Source organism: Oryctolagus cuniculus, chromosome 6 (assembly GCF_051225735.1).
Source record: "Oryctolagus cuniculus isolate XC-2025 breed Fujian yellow rabbit chromosome 6, ASM5122573v1, whole genome shotgun sequence".
Lineage (NCBI taxonomy): Eukaryota > Metazoa > Chordata > Mammalia > Lagomorpha > Leporidae > Oryctolagus > Oryctolagus cuniculus.
This window is the reverse complement of record NC_142872.1, coordinates 64,226,229-64,251,045: the sequence shown is the minus strand read 5'-3', so window position 1 is coordinate 64,251,045 and position 24,817 is coordinate 64,226,229. Positions and strand designations below refer to the sequence as shown.

General features: G+C 62.2%; 2 protein-coding genes across 5 annotated transcripts in view; one reads left to right on the top strand and one right to left on the bottom strand.

Annotated features, from left to right (window-relative positions):
• The first annotated feature begins 356 nt into the window (after positions 1–356).
• Positions 357–14,688, top strand: HK3 (hexokinase 3). 2 transcript variants are annotated; one of them, XM_008255450.5, is made up of 20 exons: positions 357–450; positions 2,054–2,181; positions 5,119–5,229; positions 5,441–5,603; positions 5,723–5,877; positions 5,971–6,090; positions 6,178–6,273; positions 7,007–7,106; positions 7,199–7,382; positions 7,696–7,851; positions 7,983–8,216; positions 8,539–8,834; positions 8,972–9,111; positions 9,204–9,323; positions 11,708–11,803; positions 11,985–12,084; positions 13,428–13,611; positions 13,698–13,853; positions 14,029–14,262; positions 14,364–14,688. In XM_008255450.5, exons 2-20 carry the CDS (start codon positions 2,083–2,085, stop codon positions 14,506–14,508), a joined length of 2,889 nt encoding a protein of 962 aa, XP_008253672.1. In that variant the 5' UTR covers positions 357–450; positions 2,054–2,082; the 3' UTR covers positions 14,509–14,688. The 2 variants fall into 2 exon arrangements, with proteins under 2 accessions (XP_008253672.1, XP_002710489.1); XM_002710443.6 differs by lacking the exon at positions 5,119–5,229.
• UNC5A (unc-5 netrin receptor A) overlaps positions 14,666–24,817 on the bottom strand; it is a 59,190-nt gene continuing 49,038 nt past the window's right edge. For 2 of the 3 annotated variants that reach the window (XM_051844459.3, XM_089335103.1), the window contains exons 3-15: positions 23,972–24,115; positions 23,634–23,737; positions 23,320–23,500; positions 21,797–21,961; positions 20,270–20,458; positions 19,860–20,162; positions 17,598–17,685; positions 17,297–17,465; positions 16,949–17,182; positions 16,700–16,849; positions 16,451–16,615; positions 16,014–16,192; positions 14,666–15,849 (exon numbers count right to left, since the gene is read on the bottom strand). In XM_051844459.3, the coding sequence (XP_051700419.1) occupies positions 15,684–15,849; positions 16,014–16,192; positions 16,451–16,615; positions 16,700–16,849; positions 16,949–17,182; positions 17,297–17,465; positions 17,598–17,685; positions 19,860–20,162; positions 20,270–20,458; positions 21,797–21,961; positions 23,320–23,500; positions 23,634–23,737; positions 23,972–24,115 (2,237 nt within the window). In that variant the 3' untranslated portion in view covers positions 14,666–15,683. Of the gene's footprint in view, positions 15,850–16,013; positions 16,193–16,450; positions 16,616–16,699; positions 16,850–16,948; positions 17,183–17,296; positions 17,466–17,597; positions 17,686–19,859; positions 20,163–20,269; positions 20,459–21,796; positions 21,962–22,534; positions 22,703–23,319; positions 23,501–23,633; positions 23,738–23,971; positions 24,116–24,817 lie in introns of all 3 variants that reach the window. The other variant, XM_051844458.3, reaches the window with a different exon arrangement.

The window sequence follows — 24,817 nt, the reverse complement described above, 5'->3', positions numbered from 1 at the left end:
ACATTGCCTCTTTCTCATTAGTACACATTTCAGACAATTGTCCAGTAGACTTCATCTCTCCCAGGTTAGGCTCCTCCAGTGGCTTCTTAGGGTGAGCTTAGTTCTCCCAGTGTGTGTAAGAGGAAGAGAGCTCCCAGCACTACAGAGGAGCTGTCTCGGCACCCTTCACTCTCTTCAGGGCTCCAACCTCCCGTGGTCATCTTTCTCAAGTTTGCACCACAGTTCTGCTTACGCTGGGCTCCTCTTAGGGCAGACTTGGAAGGCAAAGCTCCTTCCTGAATTAGCTGGTGTCTGGTAAACAGTGGCAGAGGAAGAGGGTGGGGTTTGGAGACATTATAAACTCTGGTCCGCCCCGAGTTTCACTTTGGGGAACCGGTCAAGGTCACTGGGGTGCCTCACATTGAGAGAAAATAGTGAAAATCGGAGGAGTGACCAGCTGCTGTTTCCCAGGTAAGATGCCTTCGCAGTCGAATTCCTTTCTGCTTCATCCCTAGTTCTTTTGTTCTTCCCCCTCTTTCTTGGCCCACGCCAGAGGAAGTAGAAGCTGGAAAGACCAAGCCAGCTGGTTCCATCCTCAGTAGGAGTCCCTGGGATGCCTTTCAGAAGGAGATCTCTGTGTAGCAAACTCATCGGATGCAAGCCAAGAGGCCCTTGGGTGAAATGTGTGCACAATATACATGGGTGCTGGGCGTGTAGCCATGAGGGACACACGTGCCTCCCTGCAGGGACTCAGCTGGAAGATACAGACCTAAAGACCTCTACCTAGAGTGTGCATCCTGGGGTTAGGTGGGAGAAGTTTGACAGTATCTTATCTGACCTGTAAAAGTGCTGAATAAATACTGAATAGATGAGCTGGCTGGGCCTCAAAGGGAGAGAGCTTTGTATCCCTTAGCTCTTTTTTTTTTTTTTAAGATTTTATTTGAGAGGCAGAGTTAGAGAAGTCATCCATCTGCTGGTTCACTCCCCAAATGGCCACAATGGCTGGAGCTGGGCCAGACTAAAACCAGGAGCCAGGAGCTTCTTCTGGGTCTCCCACGCAGGGACAGGGGCTCAAGGACTTGGGCCATCTTCTACTGCTTTCCCAGGCCACAGCAGAGAGCTGGATCAGAAATGGAGCAGCCGGGACTCGAACTGGCGCCCAGATGGGATGCCGGCACTGCAGGCTGCGGCTTCACCCACTACGCCACGTGCCGGCCCCTCCCTCAGCTCTTTCTAAAGGTAGTTGCCTCAGTGACCACATTTGACCCTTGAAACAGACCTGTAATACAGAGAAGAATCATTCCACACCCCCCATTTGAAAGATTTGGAAACTGAGTATAGATACATGTGATTTGGGGGAGATTTGTCTGAAATTGATTTGTTGAATCACTCCCCCCTGCTTGCAATGTTAAAAAGCCATGTAACACGTAATCATTCTTCACCCTGTGCAACCCAACTCTCAGACCCTGCGCTAGGCACTGGAGATGCAGGGGCGACTGAGACACTGAGAGGTTATGGGGATAGCCCTCTATATGCAGAGCAAAGGCTGCTTTCTGACCACACACCACCCCTGCCCGAATCTCCCTGTCCCTTCAGGATGCGCTCGACTGGTCCAGCCGGCCTCCTTCTCTGGTCGGACTCCAGTCCATTCTTACACCCTTTGAGACCTCAGACTCTCCTGACCAGCGTGTCCACCTGCTACACGGGTCCCTCTCTGGCCCTGCCTGTGCCAGTGTCACATGAGGTCCCGGACGGCAAGGCGTACTCTGCTTCCTTTAGACCCTGCATCCAGCCCAGCGAGGCATCAGGAAGCAGCAAATATGAATTAATGACAGAATGGGTGAGTGGCACTTGAAGTCAGCCTCGCTAGTGCTCGGTCTCTGCCCATACACCTGGAAAACACAGGCCTCCCGGCTGACCACGAAGCATCGTGGAGGGTCAGAAGTTCTGAATTCTGCCCCTAGCTTCCTTCTCGTTCCCTTTCAAAGGAATGAAGTTGAGGCTCTAGGTTACAGCCTCTCAGGCCTTCAATAGAGTTAAGGGCTTGACCCAGGCTGTCCCTTTTCTCCTACAGGTGGTGGCCAACACCTATTGTGAAACCACATGGAAAACTGCATTGGGAGTGTAGGGCTGCAGTCTGGAGGAGTGGCCCCAGGCTGCCCCCAGGAGGGCACGCCCCGGCCCTCAGAGCACTCCCAGCTGGTAAGTGCAGCTGCCCTTCGTGCTTATTCAAGGTTGTCAAGAACAGGACTGAAGATGCCTGGGTCACTGGGCTCACGCCCATGCTACCCCTTTCCAGCTAAGCGAGCATTCAGCCCTGACCTGGGCCTGCTCTCCTTTGAGGCTCCAAACAGCAGCCGAGAGTGCTCTCCTCATCTCAGAGGGGAAGTGACTTGAAGGCATGAGAGGACCTCGGGTAGGGCAGTCTCAGCTCCCAGCCTGTCACTCTGGCCGCCTGCTGGGGTTTCCTGGTAAAAAGCTGAGCTCCCGACCCCCACCTTCCCCCACTGCCCTAGCTCCTCCTGCACCCGCATGTCTCCGCCTGAGGACCTGGCCACCGCAGGCCGGTGCATGGAGATGAGTGGAGCGTGGTCCATACGCCTGCGCTCTCACAAGGCTTTCCCTTTGTCATCTTGACCGAGGTCCGGAGGCCCTTGCCTGCCTACACCCTTGAGCAGGAAATGCTTGTGTAAGAGATTTCATGTGTTAGTCTGTTTCTTCATCAGTAAAATGGAGGGCAGTAAAGGCAAATATGCCTCTTGTCTGGTGGCTTAAAGGAGCTCACGGAGTCGCAGTGCCTGCACACAAGAGGCATCTGTGAACGGGGTCCTGAGTCATTTCCTGTAATCTCCTTAGTTTTCCGTTTTGACGTGCGCTCAACTAGGCACATGGCTGAAGCTGTAGAGGCCATACCCCCTCACTGTGTTTCAGGTCCCAGGGGGCACCCCAGACCTGGCTGCAGATGTTTTCCCCTGTGCTCAGCCCACAGCCAGGCTCAGGAGGGAGCCGTGAGCCACGGCGTCTGCCCAGCCAGGGACCGCTCCGGAGCTGCTGCTGTCTCCTTTTCACTTCCCGCCCTCTCTCCCGAGAATTCTGCGCGGGTCCCACATCTGCCCTGCTGCCTACGTCCCCCAACCTGTGCACTCTTCGGGGCAGGCTTTGGCACAGCCATGAGGGTACCACTGCAACGCCCTCATTTCATATCGGAGGGCCTGTGTTCAGATCCCACTCCACTTCCGATTCCAGCTTCCTGATGTGCACCCTGGGAGGCAGTGGTTAAGGACTTGGATCCCTGCCACCCACAATGGACACCTGGATTGAGTTCCTGGATCCTGGCTTCGGCCAGCCCAGTCTTGCTGTTCTGATCCTTTGGGGAATGAAGCAGGGGATGGGACATCTCGCTTTGTGCATCTCTCTCTCTCTCTCTTTCTCTCTCTCTCTCTCTCTTTGCCTTCCAAATAAATAATTTAAATCCCCTTTGGCTTCGGGGGACTTCATAGATGCCAAATTTCCCATGATCTTAGGCCCCGGACTCAACAATCCGGGCCTCACCCTAGGCTCCCCTTCCCATGGCCTGAGTTTGAGAAGAGGTTCCTTAGCCACAAGTGGTTCATGCCTGTCCCCCACAGTGGGTTCTGAGCCCCCGCGATCAGGATTTGGTTGGTGTTGCGTTTTTGTGGTGCTTGCAGTAGCGTTGGGTGCGTGGTAGGGGCTCAGTCACTGCTTTGGAAAGGGTGGCGAGCCCAAGGAGGACGCCCTGGCGGTGTGGCCTCTAAATCTCATGTGTGAGCGTGCTCTGGCTCTGGAGTCTGAGAGTGGGCTAGGAGCGCCAAGTCCTTTTTTTTTTTTTTTTTTAAGATTCATTTATTTATTTGAAAGGGGGAGGGAGGGAGGGAGGGAGGGAGAGAGAGAGAGAGAGAGAGAGAGAATCTTCATCTGCTAGTTTAATCCTTAAGTGGCTGCAATGGCCAGGGCTGGGCCAGGCCTAGGCTAGGAGCCTGGGACTCCATCTGGCGCTCCCATGTGGGAGGCAGGGGCCCAAGTACGTGGGCCGTCCTCTGCTGCTTTAGTGAGGAGCTGGGTCGGAAGTGGAGCAGCCAGGACTCACACCTGCACCCATCCAGGACGTTGGTGTTGCAGGCGGTGGCTTTACCCGCCACACCACAGCACTCAGCCCCAACAGAGCAAACACTTGATCTTGAAGTCTGTTCATGCATTTGCTCATTCTTTTGTTCATTCCGAGGCAACTGGGAGGCGCTTGCTCTGGGTACTGAGGAGCTGGAGAGCAATCACTCAGTCACAGTGTGAAAGGAAGAGGCTGGGACCGGTACTGTGGTGTGGTGGGTAAAGCCACTGCCTGCAATGCTGCTGGCATCCTGTATGGGCGCTGGTTCGAGTCCTGGCTGCTCCTCTTCCGGTCCAGCTTTCCGTTATGGCCTGGGAAAGCAGTAGAAGATGGCCTAAGTCCTTGACCCCTGCATCCACGTGGAGACCCGGGAGAAGCTCCTGGCTCCTGGCTTCGGATTGGCCCAGCTCCAGCCGTTGTGGCCAACTGGGGAGTGAACCAGCGGATGGAAGACCTCTCTGTCTCTTTCTCTCTCTCTCTCTGCCTCTCCTCTCTCTGTGTACTCTGACGTTCAAGTAAATAAATAAATATTTAAAAAGAAAGGAAGGAAGGAAGGAAGGAAGGAAGGAAGGAAGGAAGGAAGGAAGGAAGGAAGGAGTAAGAAAGAAAGGGGACTGCACCAAAGCCTGAATTCAAGGAGCAGCGGCGGGGGGCGGGGGGCAGGTGGGGGATGTAGGAGCTGAGAAAGAGCCCCAAGGGAGGAGGGGGAGGAAGAGAGTGGGTTCTCCTCCAGAGTCCATTTGTGAGTCCATTTCCCCTTCCCATGATGAAATACCCAAAGCTGGGAAACTATAGAGAAAAGAGGCTTGGAAACCCAAGGGCCTGGCGCCAGCATCGGCTCAGCTGTGGTGAGGACCTCGTGGCAGATGGCAGTACAGTGGCGGGAGCACCTGCTACAGGGAACATCCACAGGACAAGACAGGAAGCCAGGGAGGGGGAGGGGCCAGCAAGGACCTCCCATGAGGCCCCACCTCTTAAAGGCCCCACCATCTCTTCCTATCCCCACACTGGAGACTGAGCTCCCAAGCCGTGAAAACCTTTGGGGGACATACACCACCCAGAGCCCAAGCAGCAGGACCCTTCTGACGATGTGGGAGCCAGGCGCGGGCTGTGAGAGGCGAGAGGTGAGGAGTGGGGTGAGCAAGACCTGGAGTGGCCAGCAAAGCTTGGCGAAGCCTCCGTCAGGGCTCTGCTCAGTCCTCAGGAAGCTGGGGGACCCGAAGGCAGGGCGTGAGCTGAGCAGGAAAGGCCTCTTCCGTGGTTGAAGTCGGGTGGGTGGGGGAGTCCGGCTAGTCCGATGGGGCCCCTCCCAGATGTTGGCCTGCTTCTCCCCAGGTGCAGGAGTGCCTGCAGCAGTTCCAAGTGACAAGGGCACAGCTGCAGCAGATCCAAGCTGGTCTCCTGGACTCCATGGAGCAGGCACTGAGGGGCCAGGCCAACCCTGCCCCTGCGGTCCGGATGCTGCCCACATACGTGGGATCCACCCCGCACGGCACTGGTGGGTGGCCCAGAGCAAGATGGGTAGGGCGAGTCTTGGGAGAGGGAGAGGTTGCTTCTTCCGGCCCCTGTCTCGCAGGCTGGACTAGCCTGCCTGTCTGTGCCCTGCTTGCACCCTAGAGCAAGGCGACTTCCTGGTGCTGGAGCTGGGAGCCACAGGGGCCTCGCTGCGTGTCTTGTGGGTGACTCTCACGGGCGTGGATGGGCACAGGGTGGAGCCCAGGAGCCAGGAGTTTGTGATTCCACAAGAGGTGATGTTGGGCACCGGCCAGCAGGTGAATGTTCACTGCCCAGCCTCTTGGGCCTGGGGCCCAGCCCATTGGCCAGGGGCTCGGTGGGCAGAGCTGACCCCCATACCTGTCCCACAGCTCTTCGACTTTGCTGCCTGCTGCCTGTCGGAGTTCCTGGATGCGCACCCTGTGGGCAATCAAGGCCTACAGCTCGGGTTCAGCTTTTCCTTTCCTTGTCACCAGACGGGCCTGGCCAGGGTGAGGGAGGGGCTGGGCCAGCGGGTAGAGACGGGCTGCAGCCTTGAAAAGGCTCCTGGAGAAGTGACCTGGCTTCTCTGCCCACAGAGCACCCTCATTTCCTGGACCAAAGGTTTCAGGTGCAGTGGCGTGGAAGGCCAGGACGTGGTCCAGCTGCTGAGAGATGCCATTCAGAGGCGGGGGGTGAGTGGAGGGGACAATGGGAGGCCTGTGCGTGCTGGCCCGGGCCTGGCCTACAGAGGCTGTGTCTGTGCTTCCGGGAGACCATTTGACAGACAAGGAAGCTGAGGCTAAGAAAAGTCAAATCTGTGTTTAGGAGCTTTGCCTAAGGACACAGACATGAAAAGACTTTGAGCCTGTCCTCAGGCCCTCACAGGCTGGTGGGGAGAGCATGTCCTGTATAGGAGGTGTGCTTGGACATCTTGGGGAGCACTGGGGATGAAGTGCCTCTCCTTGACCAGGGACAGGAAGGAGCAGTTGGCCTGGTGCTTAAGCCGGGCCGCGGAGGCAGCTGCGGGCTCTGAGAAAGGCGCATGCGCAGTCTGGCTGCTGGAGGCAGGCGCATCCATCCAGACCACCATGGGGCTGTGCAGAGTGAGCCAGGCCAGGATGCAGGGGAGGCAAGCAGGGTGGCGTCTTTAAGGAGGTGCTGACTCAGGGCCCTTGTCCCGGGCCTGTGGGGAGCACGGGGGCGGTGACTGAGCGTGGGAGCCACTGGGAGCTCAGGGGCCTGAGTTGGAGGAGGAAGAAGCCGAGGGTGGCCCAGGAGGAACCTCCTAGAGGGTGGGGCCTGAGTGGGAGTGGTGCACAGGGGTCGCCATCAAAGCCCAAGGCCCTTGCCTGCCCCCACCCCACCACCCAGCCCCCGCCCTGACCACATGGGCCAGCCTCAGCTGCTGCCCTCTCGGTCTCCCAGGCCTCCAACATCGATGTGATTGCTGTGGTGAATGACACCGTGGGCACCATGATGGGCTGTGAGCCGGGGGTCCGACCCTGTGAGGTCGGGCTTGTTGTAGGTGAGCTCTGCCGCCCCGGGGCGGTTTGGGGTGACAGCTGTGGGCCTGTGGCTGCCTGGTGGGCCTGCCCTCATGGGGCTTCTCCTTGCCAGACACGGGCACCAATGCGTGTTACATGGAGGAGGCCCGGCACGTGGCAGCACTGGATGAGGACCGGGGCCGCGTCTGCGTCAGTGTCGAGTGGGGCTCCTTCGGTGATGATGGCGCCCTGGGGCCGCTGCTGACCGCATTCGACCACGCCCTGGATCTTGAGTCCCTGAATCCCCATGCCCAGAGGTGGCTAGCAGCGGGGGTGGGGGAGGGGATGGGGGGCTGCTCCCTGGGGGGCCCTGGCCATACCCAAAGAAGAAAGGACTTTGAGGTTCTAGAACCCAGGGTTTGCAACCCTTGGCCCTGCCCCCACCCCTGACTCTGGCCGGCTCCGGCGGAGGTTGGGGGTAGCTGAGTCAGGGGGGTCTCGGCAAATGCTCATTGTTTGCTTCTGGGAGCCCAAAGAAAAAGCTCCCTTCTTCCTTGGGGGCTCTTGGCAGAGGGGCCAGGTGGGCCGAGGGCTTAGGAAGGGCTGTACCTGGCCGCCCTGTGCCTGCAGGTTTGAGAAGATGGTCGGGGGCCTGTACCTGGGTGAGCTGGTGCGGTTGGTGCTGTCCCACTTGGCCCAGCGTGGGGTCCTCTTTGGCGGCAGCTCCTCCCCTGCCCTGCAGAGCCAAGGCAGCATCCTCCCCGAGGACGTGGCTGCGATGGAGGAGTGAGTGGGGATGCCGGTGACTGGGCCTGGGGCAGGGGGGTTGGGTGATGCTCTGAGCCCAAGGTTAGCGGCGGGGCTTTGGTGGGATGGGGAGCTACTGGGGACACTTACCAGCACTCTGTCCCCCACAGCCCCTCCGTAGGGGCAGCCCATGTCCTCACGATCCTTCAGGGCTTGGGTCTGAGCCCGGAGGTCTCGGACGTCGAGCTGGTGCGAAGCGTGTGTGCGGCCGTGAGCACGCGGGCCGCCCGGCTGTGCGCCGCTGCCCTGGCTGCGGTCCTGGCCCGCCTCCAGCGCAGCCGGGAGCAGCAGATGCTACAGGTCACTGTGGCCACCGGAGGCCGGGTGTTTGAGTGGCACCGCAGGTATGGTGGAGACATCTTGTGTCAGCAGGTAGCACGAACCTGTGTGTGATTGTGCGATGCACCCAGGGTGCCTTCTGGGATCCAGTGGGCGATCAGCGGGTGTGCATAGTAATCAAGTAGAGTAAGAGCCAGCTGGGGATCAGGGAGACCCGAGATGAGCAAGGAGACAAAAGAGGCTTCTCTCGATGTGTGTCCCTGGGGGCCACGGCTGGGCATGGCACAGATTTAGAGATGACTGGTTTAAAGTGATGGGGGCCAGGGTGTGGGCGGGCCCTGAGGTCTGCTGCTGGGTGGGTGCCCCCCACCCCGTACTTGTTTGCAGGTTCCACAGCATCCTGCAGGAGACAGTGGCGCTCCTGGTCCCCGAATGTGATGTCTCCTTCATCCCCTCTGTGGATGGGGGGGGGCGGGGTGTGGCAGTGGTGACTGCCGTGGCTGCCCGCCTGGCTGCCCACCGGCGCCTGTTGGAGGAGACTCTGATGCCGTTCCGGTTGAACTGCGAGCAGCTGGCAGGAGTTCAGGCACAGATGCGGGAGGCCATGGCCAAGGGACTCCGGGGGGAGGCCTCCTCCCTCCGCATGCTGCCCACTTACGTCCGGGCCACACCGGATGGCAGTGGTAAGGGCCTGGTCTGAGTGGGAGCTGGGATGTGAGCTCCTGGCTGGCTGGGCGGGGCGGAGGGTAGGGTGTCACAGAGGGCTTGGGGCTAGAACCACCAGCTCCATCCTGGCACTGAAAGGGCTCCATTCCTACAGAACGAGGGGACTTCCTGGCCCTGGACCTCGGGGGCACCAACTTCCGGGTACTTCTGGTGCGCGTGACTGAAGGAGGGGTGCAGATCACCAACCAGGTGTACTCTGTTCCAGAGCACGTGGCCCAGGGCTCTGGGCAGCAGGTACCCCCAGCCTGGGCTCTGGCGTCAGAGACAGGGAGGGGCCAGGGGCCCCGCCCAGCCCTCACCCAACCCTCACCCACCCCATCCCACAGCTCTTTGACCACATCGTGGACTGCATAGTGGACTTCCAGAGGGCTCAGGGTCTGAGCGGACAGAGCCTCCCCCTGGGTTTCACCTTCTCCTTCCCATGCAAGCAGCTCGGCCTGGATCAGGTGAGGGGGGTGGGGCCAAGAGAAGTAATCCCCAGGGGGCCTCCCACCCACATTCCTGGAGGCCAGGGAAGCATCCCAGGGCCGGGGCCGTGGTGGGCCACACTGCTGGCCCAGACGGGCACCCAGCTTCAGTTTCCCCAGACACACATGGCATGCCCAGGGCCGGGGTCCAGGGCATCTGGGAGCAGTGCAGGCTGAGATCAGGGCTGGCCGGGGGACACTTTGCCTGTGTCAGCCGTCGCACTGCTGTGCTGGCCTGGGGGTCCCGGGGAGACAGTGCCCATTGCTGTGTCTAGAAGGGGCTGGGAGTTGCAAGTCTCTTGTCCTCTTTTCTCTTCTCTTCCCTCCCTTGCTTGTTTCCTTCTCAGTGCTTGGCTCCGTGTTGGGTGCCTGATTGGGGTGGCACAGGGACAGACACAAGTCCCCACGCAGCACACAGCTTGGCGTGCCCATCTGCAATCATGATGAAGTCGACGCACACCCCTGATGCTTGCATGGGAGACGGCAGCTCCCGGGCCTCGAGCCCAGGCTCCCAGGATCTCCTTGCCTATAAAGTCCTTTGTGTGTGCACAGAGCTCGCAGCCCCCGGTGGCCCCCACTGCATTCACAGACTCCTGTGGTCTAGACAGCCCCGTCCTCATCTACCCCAGCAGGCTGCCAGCGGCTTCCTCCTCTGGCCCACGACCCTGCTCTCCTTCACACGGGCGGCCTTTGGCCCACGCACCTCTATTCTGGTCTGCTGCACCCCAGGCTGAGGGTACTTGCTCCTTTCTGGATTCCTTGTGGGTCGTCGGAAGCAGGCGTGACTCACTGCAAATCCAGGCACGCCGGAAAGATGGTCCCATTACCTGCCTCCAAGGGTTAATTTCTGTGTTGAGCTTACCTCCTCTGGAGGGGCGGACACTGAATGTGGGGACCCCTTTCCTGAGGTCAGGCTTCCTTCTCCACCACCGTGTCCTTGCTGTGCAGAGGAACTGGGACATACCCAGGCCCCCACTCTGGGTGCCCCCTGCCCTTCCTCTCTGGAGCCTCGACACCCCCCTGGGCATCACCTAGGAGGCGAAGACAGAGATCTCCTGTTCTTGGGATTCCCCAGCTCCCTCTGGCCCCTCCCCCAACCCAGGGGAGGCGGATGCTTTTCCCTGGCAGCCCCCAAACCCCTGGGGCTGACTTCCTTTCCCCTCTGCCTCGCCTTTGCCATCCCAAGGAGTCTTGATCTAGTCTGGGATGGGCAGCTTTGCTGTTAGTCCTAAACTCTCACACTACTCCCTCCCATTTTCTTTCTCACCCTGTTTTTGTAAAGATTTTTATTTATTTATTTGAAAGAGTTACAGAGAAAGAAAGAGGGAGAGAGAGAGAGAGAGAGAGAGGGAATCTCCCCTCTACTGGTTACACCCCAGATGGCCACTATGGCCAGGCTGAGCCAAGTTGAAGCCAGGAGCTTCATCCAGGTCTTCTGTGTGGGTGGCAGGGAATCAAGCACTTGGGCCATCTTCCACTGCTTTCCCAGGCGCATCAGCAGAGAGCTGGATCGGAAGTAGAAGCAGCGGGGACTCGAACTGGCGCCCATATGGGATGTAGGTGCTTTAGGCGGCCAGCTTGGTCCACTATGGCACAACACCAGCCCTCGTTTCTGGTTTTGAGGCAGTGAGGGTAGCTCCCCCTAGCTGCTGGGGGAAAACGCTGGTTACTGTTTCTAGAACCTCCTGCCCCCAGGATTCGCCCACCTGCCGTCTGTGCCCCGGCTTTGGGCACAGCAGCCATCTCTCCCGACGGCTGTGACGCCCTTCCGGCTCCTCTCTGAGAGGCAGCACCTAAGGGAAGGATGCTCCTCGGCCAGCCCAGCCCCGGCTGCCCGGCCCCTCCCACCCTACCCGGGGCTGTGGCTTTTCCCTTCCTCCCGCACCTGTGTCTGGGACACACGAGTGACTCTCCCATCAGCCCAGCTCCGAGCCCTGCTCTGAGGATTCCTTCCTGTCTTGCCAGCTCTTTCTGGAAGGGCGGTGTCTGCTGTCTTCCGGCCTGTGAGCCTTCTCCGTCCTCTGCGTTACCAGTTCTGTTCGTTGCTAACCTGGTTACTGAGGGCCTTTCCTTTGGGGCAAATGTCTTTAAATGGCCAGCCCGTCAGACCACCTGAGCCTCCCTGAGCTAATAATGGGAGACGTAGGTCAGATCGTTATTAATGGGTTTCTTCACACTGAAAACCGCCTGGGGAGTTGGGAGGGGGCGGAGGGCAAGGCCTGTGACCACAGCGGCAAAGCCGGCGAGGGCTCCTGCCGGGAGGGCGGAAGTGCAGGCCTCGCGTGGGCTGTAGGCTTTGGGGAGGTGGAGCGAGACCTGAAGGAGGCCTGTGGTCTCCTGTCCCCCTGGTTCCCCCCGCCCAGGGCATCCTCTTGAACTGGACCAAGGGTTTCAACGCCTTGGACTGCGAGGGCCGGGATGTCGTGTGTCTGTTGCGGGAAGCCATCCGGCGTAGACAGGTGGGAACTTGCCTCAAGGGGTATTTGGTGGGGGTGGGGGCTTCAACAGGCCTTGGAGGAGGCAAAGGGTTCCCTGCTTCATGAGAGGAGGGGGCCCTCTGTGGTAGAGACCTCTGGGTCCAGCACTGGTTGCTGTGACAACTGTGTTGCCCAGCAACTAACCACATCCTTTTGTGTACAGGCGGTGGAGCTGAATGTGGTTGCCATTGTCAATGACACCGTGGGAACCATGATGTCCTGTGGCTACGAGGACCCCCGCTGCGAGATGGGCCTCATTGTTGGTGAGGGGGGGCATCTCTTCGTGCCCCTGCCTCTTGATAATTGTCTGTCTCCTGTGGATTCCTCAAGTTGCGCGTTCCCCTGGTGTTGCCTGACCCGATGGGGCCCGGGGGAACACTCCGTTGGGCTGGGAGACTGGAGTTTGGGTGTTTTGCGCGGCTCAGTTCCTGTGCTCCGTGTGCCCATCTGGGCTGAATCTGAGCCTTGGAGCCACAGGGATGTGGGCGGGAAGGCCAGCTTTGCTGTTCCCATGGCATGACTTCAGTCCCTTCACCCCTAGATGATGCAATGACTTCTGCCTCAAAGGGTCAGGGGCGAGGTGGAGATGAGAGGAGGCAGAGAGGGAGTCGCAGGGCCTGGCTCAGGGGCCACACTTGGTGTTGGCCCCAGTGATCTATGAGGGTCCTTGGACACTCCGAGGTTCCAAGTCTTCAGTGAGCACCTAGCAGGTGGCCACTGGGGGCTGAACGGAGGGACAGTGAGACACAGAAAAAGGGAAAGGTCCCGGCTTCCTGGAGACAGGAGGTGAGCCCAGAACAGCCCAGAGAGGTCAGGGAGAGCTGACTCTGACTGCACACGCACATGGGGTCAAGGCCAAGATCAGAAAGGAACAGGTCTAGGAATGAGTGGGCCTTGAAGAGAGCTGATCTGGTTTCCTGGGCACATCCACCTGAGAGCGGGAGGCGCATGTACACGGCAGCCCCCGGGCGACACGGAATGTCTTGAACGCAGGGCCTGGCATTCGGAGACACTGGCTGCCGTGCAAATAAGCAGCCGGCTGGGGTGCCTGAGGTGGCACCGGCCAGAAGCCCGCCTGCACGTGCTGGAGAGCCTTCCCTAGCCATGCCCTCTGCCTGGATTGCCTTTTCCCTTTTGTGCTTCCTAGAGTCACATACGATTTCCTCGCTGAGGTGTTCCTGGGAACACCTGACACCTCTCTTGCCCTTCCGTTTGGGCCCTCAGAGGCCAAGCTGACTCGGTTCATTGCTCTACTTCCGGTCTGACTGGGGTCCCTGGTGTCTGATTTTTGCATCTTCAGCTCCTGGCCTTTGCACCTGTTAGTTTGATGATGGGGCCTCTGATCAGCAGAGAGTAGGGGTCTGTCTCCGGGAAAGGACGTGGCCAGTGGACATGGTGGGGGACACTCTGGGCGTGGCATGGCCAGCACACTGGGAGTGATGCTGCCAGAGCCAGTCTTGGGGGCTCTGAGGGCTTGGTGCCCGCAGAGTCTGTATGAGGGACATGGGACCAGCACCGGGGACGGGATGTGCATGTGGGAAGGCAGCGAGGCAGGGGAGTGAACCCAAATTTGTCACCTTGTGCTCACCCCGTGGGGCCCCTGCAGGAACTGGCACCAATGCCTGCTACATGGAAGAGCTCCGGAATGTGGCCGGCGTGGCCGGGGACTCGGGCCAAATGTGCATCAACATGGAGTGGGGCGCCTTTGGGGATGATGGCTCCCTGGGAAGCCTCAGCACGTGCTTTGATGACAGTGTGGACCAGGCATCCATCAACCCCGGCAAGCAGAGGTATAGGCCGGGGCTGGGCAGGGGTGGCACTCAGTGATCGGTGCTGGTGCCGGAGCTGCTCGCGTCCCTTGTCCCCATCTGTGCAGGTTCGAGAAGATGATCAGTGGCATGTATCTAGGGGAGATCGTGCGCCACATTCTCTTGCATCTAACCAGCCTTGGTGTTCTCTTCCGGGGCCAGCAGACCCAGCGCCTTCAGACCAGGGACATCTTCAAGACCAAGTTTCTCTCTGATATTGAAAGGTGCCTGCAGGCCTATGCTGGCTCCTCCCCCTCCTGGGGGGATGGGTCCCACTATGGGGGGGGGGGATGCTGGCTGGTGGGGGGCATGGGGGAGGGGAAGATAAGTGACGTCTCCAAGGGGAGCTCCCGCAGGAGCCCGCCTCTCTCTGTGCTGTCTTCCTCTCCCGCCCCCCAGTGACAGCCTGGCCCTGCGGCAGGTACGAGCCATCCTAGAGGACTTGGGGCTGCCCGTGACCTCAGATGATGCCCTCATGGTCCTGGAGGTGTGCCAGGCTGTGTCCCGGCGGGCTGCGCAGCTCTGCGGGGCGGGTGTGGCTGCCGTGGTGGAGAAGATCCGGGAGAACCGGGGCTTGGAGGAGCTCACCGTGTCTGTGGGTGTGGATGGGACCCTCTACAAGCTGCACCCCCAGTGAGTCGGGGGCGGGGGGTGAGGGCGTGGGCGGGGCAAGGGAGGCCTGTCCCGGTGGAGCCCGGCTGGCCTGGGCTCACCTCAGTCCCTCCCCTTGCCAGCTTTTCCAGCTTGGTGGCAGCCACAGTACGGCAGCTGGCCCCTCGGTGCACCGTCACCTTCTTGGAATCAGAGGATGGGTCTGGCAAAGGTGCAGCACTGGTCACCGCCGTTGCCTGCCGCCTTGCCCAGACAACCCGGGTCTGAAGGTGTCTCCAGGAACCACAGAGTCACAGCTCCAACCCTGCTGGACTGGGCCTGTCCCTCAGCCAGGCCAAAGCACCCAGGACTCCCGGAGCAGCCCGAGTAGGACCCCAGTGGCCACCTGGCCTCACCCTAAGGGAAGCAGCACTTGGGTTAGCAATATATATATATAATTTATTTACATTCACGTCTGCTAAAATCCCTACGCGCCCCGGCGGCCGGGCAAGACTGTGTACATAAGGCCAAGTGTAAGTGCGCGAATGCACTTAAGACAGAGTCAGGACACGAGCTTCACACGACAGGGCCCCGCACAGGGGCGCTGGCCAGCCCCGGAACGGGCACGCCACGGCACACACACTCGCCATTGTACAGCCCGGGGACTCCATTGCATATTCACACGCCCCGCCAGGCAGGACACCTCGAGGCTGGGGGCAGGGGAGAGGCAGGGAGGAGCCGGCAGGTGGCCCCGGCTGCGTGGGAGGTGGGCAACGTGTGAGGCAGATGTGTACCGACACTGGGCGTGAGAGTTGTGAGCAACCTCTGGGGGTCCAGCATGGGATGTGTGTGTGTGTGTGTGCGCGCATGTGGGGGGGGGCAGAGGTGTGTCTGCATGATCCGGGAAGGGGTGCATGTGAGATGATCACACAGGGCATGCGTGGGCACATGCCCGTGTGCTGATCATTGTGCCTGAATCGAAGGGGCTGCCCCCATCCGGCTATGGCCCTCGATCCCCGCAGGCTTGGAGCCAGGCCCCTCAGATGCGCCCCTACCCAGCAGGCACAGAAATGTTTGCATAAGGTCCAGCCTAGGCAGGAGGTCCAGGGCCACGTCCCGAGCCCGGCATGTGCATGTGTGCCCGTGTGCATGCGGCTCCTGGCCAGGGCCAGGAGGAGAGGTAGCATCACACGAACATCCACACACACACGGGCTGGCTGGGCCCGGGCCGAGTGTGAGCAGGTGGCTGCGCCAGCCTGGCCAGGCAGGCCGAGGAGGGGGCTGGGAGTTTGGGCAGGGTCTGAAGGGGCAGCGTTAAGGGACAACCTTGGCCAGGAGGGGCAGGGGCGGCCTGTCCCAGCAGCTCTCCCTGGTGTTGAGGGTAGGGCCCCGTCCGGCTCTGCCCGTCCCTGGCGAGTGCCAAAGCTGGTGAGAGTGTGTAGGCGTGGCGGGTGTGGCCGGCCTCAGCACTCGGCCTCCGACACGGTGAAGAGGCCGGCCTCGGGCTGGCCCAGTCCGGCCACGGCTGCCGCGAGCTGGCTGAGGTTGCCGTTGGGGAAGTGCCGGGCCTCCCACAGGTTCAAGATCATGGCTGTGGGGCTGGGCTTGGAGGCGAAGAAGCTGAGATGGCTGCGGAGGGGAAGGGAGCCCGTCAGCGGGGCCCCCCCAGGCTGTTACCACCAGTTCATGTCCCGCCCCAGGGCAGGGCCTCTGAGCCCCCCAGGGCTCCCGTCCACTCCGCCCACTCAAGTTCAGTGGCCTCTGCAGCCCCTCCCTGCCCGCCCGCTGCCTACCTGTCCAGGTGGAGTTTTTGGGCCAGGGTCCGCCAGTCGGCACCCCGGCTGCAGGGCGGGTCCAAGCTGGTAATGATCTTTTGCCGAATGAGGAAGGGGATCTTGAAGGCACTGGGACCCACCAGGGCTGGGACCCCCCCTTCACTCTCCAGAGCCAGCAGCTCAGCAAACCTCGTGTCCTGGAGTGGCAGAGAGGAAGGGTCTGTTAGGACTTCTCCTGCCGGGGGGGGGGGGGGCTACCACACCACCCAGTGCGGGCCCTGGGGCTTCCTGGTCAACGCCCCTACCTCGGTCCTGCTCACTGGGTCTGTGTCAGCGACACAGCTGGGGAGCAGGGTGACCGGCTGGCCTGAGTTCCAGCCCTCTCCACCACCTCCCTCCCCACACCCCCTGCCTGCCCTCCCCAGTCACCCTGTACACACTCCTCCCCCACCCACCTTGGTGATGTTGAAGTTGATGTTGAAGCTTTGCCCGTCGCCCTCCACCTGCCACACCCACACCTTGCAGGCCAGGTCACTGGTGCTGGGGCTGACGCGCTCCAAGGTGAAGGTGCAGTGCAGGTACTGTTGCGTGCCATTCCAGATGTGGTAAAAGGGGATCTCCTGGGCGGGCCGAGAGGAGAGGCGGCGGCGTCAGGTGCGCCCAGCCCTAGGCTCGGGAGCGCCGGCCCCAGGGTCAGCTCTTACCTGGTAGCTGACCAGGAGCTTGCTCTTCCACAGGGAGCTGGGCACGTCGTGCACAGACAGGCGCAGGTTGTGGTAGCTGTCCTTGAAGTGCAGGAGGCGGGGCTCCTGGATCAGCTGTCCGCCCAGCTGCTTCTCCAGCTGCACCACCTCCTGCAGTGCCGGGGGCAGGGTTGGGGTCAGCCAGGCTGGGGGCTGGAGGGCCTCCCCCCACCCCCGCCCTGCCCCACCCCATGCCAGGGCCGGCCTTACCTTGAGTGCATCGTGGGTGTCGTGTAGGCAGTAGACTCGGATGTTGTACTCAAGGGAGGTGCAGGCCACGGGGGCAAACAGAAGCAGCTTGAGGCGCTTGGCCGCCGCCACGCTGAGGGCCTCGCCCACCAGGGCGAAGCGGCCCAGCTGCTCAGTGAAGACGTAGCAGGCGCCGGCCTCCAGCTGGCAGTAGTAGAGGTGGGAGGGTGACTCCTCGCCCAGGTGCAGCACATCCTGCAGGGGGCGCCCGCGAGGCGTCAGTACCGGCCTCAGGGGCTGGGCTGGGGCCACACAGCTGCACAGGACAGGGAGGCCCAAGCTCCCCTCAGAGGCCCATTCCCTGCTCACCTCCCAGCTGCCCTCGCACGACTGCTTTTTGAGGCGGAGGCTCCAGCTGTCGGGGCTGGGCTCCCCGCAGTGGTCCATGGCGAGGATCACAGGTCGGGTGAGCAGGACTCCGGGGGGCCCGCAGCTAACGATGGGACTCAGCAGGGTCTGACAGCCGGCTAGGGGCAACCTCAAGTGGGGAAATGCGGGTGGGGAGGGAAAGGCGTCAGCGGCCAGCACCAGGGCTGGGGGTGGGGTGACGGAGCTCACACCTGCCCCTTCCCCGGCCACCCCTTGCGCCGCCGCCCCACTCATGGCACACCTCACATCCTCGGGCTTGTGCAGCGTGAGGTAGATCTCGTAGATCTTTCCCCGGGGGATGGCATCTGGGGGGATGAGGAGGCTGATTCCTGAAACGGAGCAGGAGGGGGGCGCTGAGCCCGCTGCAAACCCAGTCCCTCTGGCAGCCTCCCCAGGCCTGGGCTGGGGACGCCGGTGTTGCACCAGGAGTGCCGCGCTGAGCCACCACCCACACAGGCAGGAAGCTGAGCTGGGTGCTTCCAAGAGCAGTGGAGGGAACGCTGGCGGGGAGAGCCTGCCTCGCCAGCCCGGCACCTTCCGCTGCAGGCAGTGTGTGGGACTTGGGCACGCCCTGCTTAGACCCTTCTCCCCCTGGCATTAAGGCCCTTCCGGTCCCACCCCACTGTCTTTCCAGCAGTACCTCCAGCCCAGTCTGTGCCATGTCCTTGGTGGTTCTGGAACCGTGCACCTGCTGCCCTGCCCAAGCTCCTCTGCAGACCCTGCCACTGCCCTCCCCCTGCAGGTGGCGCTGGGTCTGTACAGCGCCACTTGGCGTCTGCTGGCCTCCCCTGTCTGGGCGGCTAGCAGGTGCAGCGGGGGGGGGGGGGCACAGCAAGGACAGGGACCAGGGAGTCGCTCTAGGGGTGGTGACCACAGAGCCAGAGCGGCAGACGCCGAGGAGGGCCATGCCTGGACTTCACTAAAATGGGGTTTTGGTCAACAACAAAGCCCATGTGCAGTGGTGCCGCCCTAGGGCTGGTGACATGGCCACTGTCTCAGTTTGCTGAGGGTCAGTATGGTGGCCCTGGTATGCCAGGCAATCGCCGCACCACATGCCTCTCAGAACGCAGCCTGTGGTTAATCGATGTATGACTGTTCGCAGTGGCTGCTCCTTTCGCTAGCCCACGCTGGCCCCCCTGGAACCCACTGCAAGTGGGGGTGACAGCCCCAGACTCCCCCGGGGGTCTGCTTCCCGTGGGGGAGGTAGGCACACAGTGAATGCTAATGCCACAGCGAATCCCCCATCACACGCTCCCGAATCCCGCAGCCCCGCAGGCAGGTGGGGGCAAGGATGAGTAATCAAAGGATGTGCAGAGAAGTGTCGCCCCCCCCCATTTCCTGCCCGGCTACCAAGCACCCAGGTTCTGTCCGCCTGTCTCAGGTACCATCTCGCTTCTGATCCTAGTAGCACTCTGAGCGGTTCATTAGCATCGCCTATGCAGAGAGCAGACGCTGTCAGGTTAAGACCCAAGGGGGCAGCAGCAGGTGAGCCCATGGGAGGGGCAGAGGGCCCCATGCACACAGCAGCTTAGGAAGCTGGGCGTCCCTGCAGCTGCCACGAGCCCCGGGTGAGCACGTGTGCAAGGGGAGAGGCCCCAGTGGCAGCCAGCAGGGGACAGGGTCACCTCTGCCTGGCTGTGTGAGGGCTTTGCAGGGGAGCCCCGAAGGAAGGAAATGCTGGACTCTGGCTTCGCGGGGTGAACTCTGGGAACGGGTAAGCAGGTAAAAGGGGCAGAGGTGGGGTTTCCGGACAGAGAAGACCCAGGACGCGGTGTATGGAGGAGGCGGGCCTGGGGGCAAGTGAGATAGAGCAGGGGGTCAATGTGATCCCCGTTTTCTGGCTTGAACAACCAGAGTGTACTACTCACGAGCTGGGGAAAGCCGAGAGGGAGCAGGCTGGGGGGTGGGGTGGGAGGCAGCTCTGTTTCAGGCACGAGGGGTCTAAGGACCTGAGCCCACCCAGATGGAGCTGCCCGGGAGGCAGCTGGGTAGGCAGTGCTGGCTGGCGTGGCACAGAGGTGTGAGCTGCACAGACTCAGTGACTAGAGCCACCGGGCCGGGCCGGGTCATCGCGCCAGCGAGGGCAGCAGGGGCCGGTGCCGTCATCTAAGCCCAGAGATGCCGCACCAGAGGCGGCGGCAGTTTCTTGCAAGATGACGTCTGTGGATCGTCTAACAAGATGAGGACTCCCTCAGGGAGGTCTCCGTGCAGTAGGGGCTCCCCGGGGCCCTCTGCGCCTGCACCGTTTACATTTGTCCACGGTCTCCATGGCTGGTAAACTCCCGGTGGCCAGCCCCCATCCTACCCGTCTGCAGAGCCCACAGCCCCACTGGGGGTTCTCTCCAAAGCTTGGCCCCTTTCCCGGCTGGCCTGGCCCAGCTACTCGGGGTGAGGCTGCAGGCCGTGGAAGGAGCACCTGGGCCATCCCATGCTCCTCCAGGACGCGGTGTGGGCTGGACTGGCCTCTGGGGACTCCCCTCACACCCCCTGGGGTCCTTCCTACCTGTGTTAGGGATCATCAGCCGCCCCCCGAGGAAGTTGAAGGTCCCGTAGGCCATGTTGCTGGTGCCTCTAGGCAGGGAGCGGAAGTAGTTCTGGGTGGACAGGCGGGACACGAAGTCCTCGGCCTCAGCGGTGGGCGAGCTGTGGTGCAACGTGTGGCGGCCGCCCGACAGGGGGCTGAGCAGGTGCCCGTTGGTGAGCTGGAACTTGGGGCTGGGCCCGTCCTGCCGGGGACACAGGCTGCCCTGGTAGGTGGTGGTAGTGGTGCTGAGGTCTGGCTGGATGGTGAGCAGGTGGGGGTTGTCTGTGGGGCAGAGACAGGCTCAGGGCGCGGCAGTGAGGGCTTCCCCGCCAGCCAGCACAGCCCTGGCAAGGGGCCTCCGGCACTGGCGCCAGGCGCAGGGGCTTCACCTGCTTTGCTGGGCTTGATGCTGACAGGCTGGAAGCCCGAGGTAAGGATGGACGAGTCAGCCACGTCCGAGTCCAGCCCCTCTTTCTTACGGCAGTAAACAAGGATGAGGACAAGCAGCAACAGGACGAGACACACGGCCACGGCAATGAGGCCCACGTAGAGGGCCACGTCCTCAGGGCCCGACGCAGCTGCAGGAGAGAGCACAGCATTGGGCCGGGCAGGCGGTCGGGCTGGGAGGGAGAGGTCACTGGTGTCCAGCCCAGGAGGACGAGGCCTCCTTGCGCGCGGGGCATCAGCACACGCCCGGGCCTGGACACTCACAGCAGGGGGCGGACAATCAGCATGCCTAGGGCCCAGCCCTACACCTGCCGTGCCTGGCCGAGGGACTCTGGGCAGCTCACACCCTCATGGGCTGCAGGTTTAGGCCGAGGTGGCTGCCGGGAGGCTGGAGGAAGGGGGGAACTACTTTTCCAGGGTTGGGTTGTGGGGGGAGAGGTGGTGGTGGCTCGGTTAGTATATTTGCTATCTGCTCTTTGGGGGACCAGGGAGCTGGGGCTGGAGATGAGCTCCAGGGATTCCTCAAAGCAGGATGCTATGACCCTCCGAGCATTGTTAACAGGCTGTGGGACCTACTGGGAGGTCATTAGGTCTGAGTGCACGCTGCAGGGGGTGGAGGTGGGGACGCGGGGCATCACCCTCCGAAGGAGCTAAGGACGTTCTCAGTAGACCCTGGTTGGTTCTCTCAAGAGAGGTGTTATGGAAGAGCGAGGCTGGCCCCTCCCTGGTCTCTCTGGCTGCCCCCACTCACAGGCAGGCCCACCACCATGCCCCCTGGATGAGGCGATGCAGCCTGGGGGCTCTCCCAGAGCGGCTGCCGGGCTGATGGACCTGCGGCTTCCAATGCTATCAGCGAAATCAACTTTTCTTTAGTCTCCAGCAGCAAGTGTTGTTAGTTTTCGACCATGCACAGGGCATCTGCCTCCTGCCTGCCAGTCCCTGCCCCGGCAGCAGGGCTGAGAGGCCCCTCCTAGACTGCCTCCCCAAGGCCTCGGGCAGGGCTGGGGAGGGCTGGGGGGTGACTGACTGCTTGGGAGGGGTGGGTATTGACTTGAGAAGGGCTTTGCATAATGGAAGAAATGTCCATCAGAAAGGAATTGACACAGATAATTAGGTTTTTAATTGAAAGAATGGGGGGAGGGTGTGTTCTGGAGAAAAAAAATCCAACAGAGATCTTTAATTGTTAGCTATGGCCTTGTAATTAACAGGCCTCACAAACCTGGGGTCCCCACAGGACTCGTGTGTGCACCAGGGGACTGCAGGTGAGGATGTGGGTAAGTGTGGACAGGTGCATGTGCACGAGCCGAGGGGGTGTGGGCGTGCTAGGGACGGGGCATCCCTGGGCGCTTGAGCTTGGAGAGGCACAGCATGCCACAGGGAACTGACCCCCTTGGCTGCGGTCTCACCAGGGCTGGACAGGACCGACCCTGCCAAACAGAAGTGGAACCCAGCAGTGCGGGAGCACTCACTGTGCACGCAGAGGTCACTGGTGCAGTTGCGGGTGTCCAGGTCAGCGCCCTGGCACTCCTCGCCTCCGTTGCGGGGCGCTGGGTCCGAGCACTCACGGCTCCGCCAGTGAGTACAGTCCAGCCCACAAGCTGACCACTTGCTCCATGGGCTCCAGCTGCCATCCACTATCCAAGAGACAGACATGGGCAGAGAGGAGACAGCATGGTCAGCTTGGGGAACCAGCCCCAGGCGATCCGCCAGTGGCCCGGACGGGTGTCGGGACCAGGCAGGACAAGTTGGCCTGGACCTGGGTTCAATGCCAGGGCCAGGCCCAGCAATCTGCACGCCCTCCGGTGTCCAGCTGGCCTGGATGACGCATGCTCATGACGGGAAGGTAGATGACGCCAGGGGCTGCTTGGCGTTCGCCACCCCATGGAGGCCATCTGGTCGCACAAGGACCCTTCTGATCCCAGCCCCAGGTGGGTTCTGCAGCCCCAGGCTGACCCCAGCCCCTGTCCCCAGACTGTACCTCAGACCCTGCGACTTGGAACCTACCCTGAACCCAAGCTTGGATGCAGCCTGGGCCCCTGCCTCCGACCACACACTGCACCCTGAGCCCCTGCCTCCGACTGAGCCTGGCCCTGCATGGCGGGCGGGGTGGGGATGGAGCCATGGGGGGCAGGCTGGTGGGCGCGATGGAGCCAGGGCGCGGAGATGGCGTGGTGAGGAGCGATGCGGGAGGCGGCGGCCGCAGGTACCTGGGCACAGGGTGGCGCAGGCTGTTTTCTGGACATTCTGCCCCTCACAGAAGGCGCCCCCGTTGAGAGGCGCCGGGTTGGTGCAGCTCCGGCTCCGTTTCTGCCAGCCGCGCCCACAGCTGGCGCTGCAGGCAGACCACTCGGTCCACGTCGACCACCCACCGTTCACTGGCCGGACAGAGAAGGGCTGGGGTCAGGGAGCGGGGGTCGCCTTGGACTTGTGGGCCCGGGGATGCGGCGTGAGGGTACAGGGGCTGGGCTGTGCTGGGCCGGAAGCGCAGCAGGGGAGGTTAAGCCAGTGCACCGGCGCTGGCGGCGTGGTAGCACCTGCTGCGCGGGCCTCCCTTCTCCTGGTGGGCGCTTGGGGGCGGCCAGGCCAAACAGCGGCTCACGGGCTCCTCTGGCGGGGACCCCACCCTCTCACAGGGTAGCTCCTGGCCCCCTCCTCTGCCTGCTCCTGGGGGTGCCCGGGCCGGCTCGGACTCTACTTCCCATCCTGGAGAAGCGGGGGGGGGGTGTCCTATCGCCTTTCCTGCACCCTTGCTGTCCCCTCACCTCCTTCTGCTGTGCAGTGCACCCACACGCAGGTGCCCAGCCTTGTCCCCGACCCCCCGCCGCCGCCCCAGCACGCCCCCTGGGGGCCCAGCAGCCACACTGCAGCCCTTTCCTTAGGCTTCCCTAGCAGGCCAGGGGCTGCTCCACGGCCTCTCGCCACGCGGCCCTGCCCCAGAGGCACTTCTCTGTGCCTCTCCCTGCGACTCGGCAAGCCGGTGCCAGGGGCCCACCGTAGACGATGACGGCCGCAGAGGCGCTGCGGCGGCGCGCCACGATGTTCTTGGCCACGCAGGTGTAGTTGGCTGTGTCGGCCAGCCGGGCCTGCCGCACCACCAGGCTGTGCTCCCGCGTGATGTACACGTTGGGGTCCAGGGCTGGGTCCACCAGGTCTTCGTTCCGCAGCCACTCCACCTGGTTGAGGGGGTGGGGGTGGAGCCAAGCCACTGCACGGTGGCCCGCGCAGGCCCTGGGGACGGGGCGGGGCGGGAGCTGAGATCCGGAAGCCCCGCCCACCTGCGGAGTGAGCCCCGCAGCCCCCTCTCACCTCGGCCGGGGGGACGCCCTCCGGCGGGCGGCAGGGCAGCACGATGCCCTGCTCCAAGGACACCTCCTTGGCCAGCGGCTCCAGCTCGAAGTTCTTGCGTAAATCTGGAAGATGGACAGCAGTGCCCTCCAATCGCTGGGCCGGCCACTCCAGCAGCAAGACTCAAGTGCCCAGGGGGCACGGCGGTGGCCGGGCTGCGTCCGCAGGCGCTTCTTCCAGCCCTCAAGGCAGGACTGTGAGGTTTTCCGGCCGGACCGCCTCCTCCAGGAAGCTCGCTGTCCCCGTTCCCAGTGACCCTACCCCACCCCGCCCTGCCCCAGGGCCGGGCCGGCACTCACAGGCGATGCGAATGTAGGCTTTCTGGCTCTTGGTGGTGCCCGAGGAGCTCCACGCCACGCACTGGCACCAGTACTCCTCCAGCCCGAACACCTTCTCCACCTGCTGCCTCGAGACATTGATGCGGACTTCCATGGCCGGCAGCCCTGGGGGCGGGAGGGGCGGCTTGCCGGGCGGGGCCGCACTGAGCTCCCGGTGCCCAGCGCCCGCGCCGCCCGCGCCGGGGGAGTGGACCACGGGGGCAGCCCTTGTCCTGGCGGGGTGTCTCCCACAGGCTAGGAGTGGGGTCTCTCACTGCCCCTCGCTGCCCTTTGTAATCTGAGCTCTAGGGCCCTGAAGGGGCTTATCATGCAAGTTGGGGCTACAGCAGCGGCTTGCAAGGACCCCAGACCCGTGATGCCTCTGTAGGGTAGGCACCCTGCCCCTCCCTAGGGGCTGACAGGTCGATCCTGCCAGGGCTAATGCAATCACAGCTATTAGCAATACAATGAGAGTGATTATACAGTCTGGAAGTAGACTCCTGGGATTTGGTGGGGGGGTTCCCAACTGGATCATCCTCCAGCCCTCTCCTGAGGATGGCATTTTTTCCACACGAGGCCTGGGAAAGGGCTCTGAATCCTGTGCGTTCAGGGTCCTATAGTCACCTTGGGAGGGGCTGTGCCCCCCCCCCCAGCGAGAGACAGGAGAACAGTGTGGGGGCAGCCAGCACTGGGGCCCTGGGATCTTCTCTGCTCTGCTGGGCAGGCTGGCAGGGGGTGGGGTGGGGCTCCAGGTTGCACTCCCCACCCTGGGCCACACCTGTCCCCTGAGAGCAGGGCTTGCCAGGACGGCCCGGGAGCCCCTCTGCC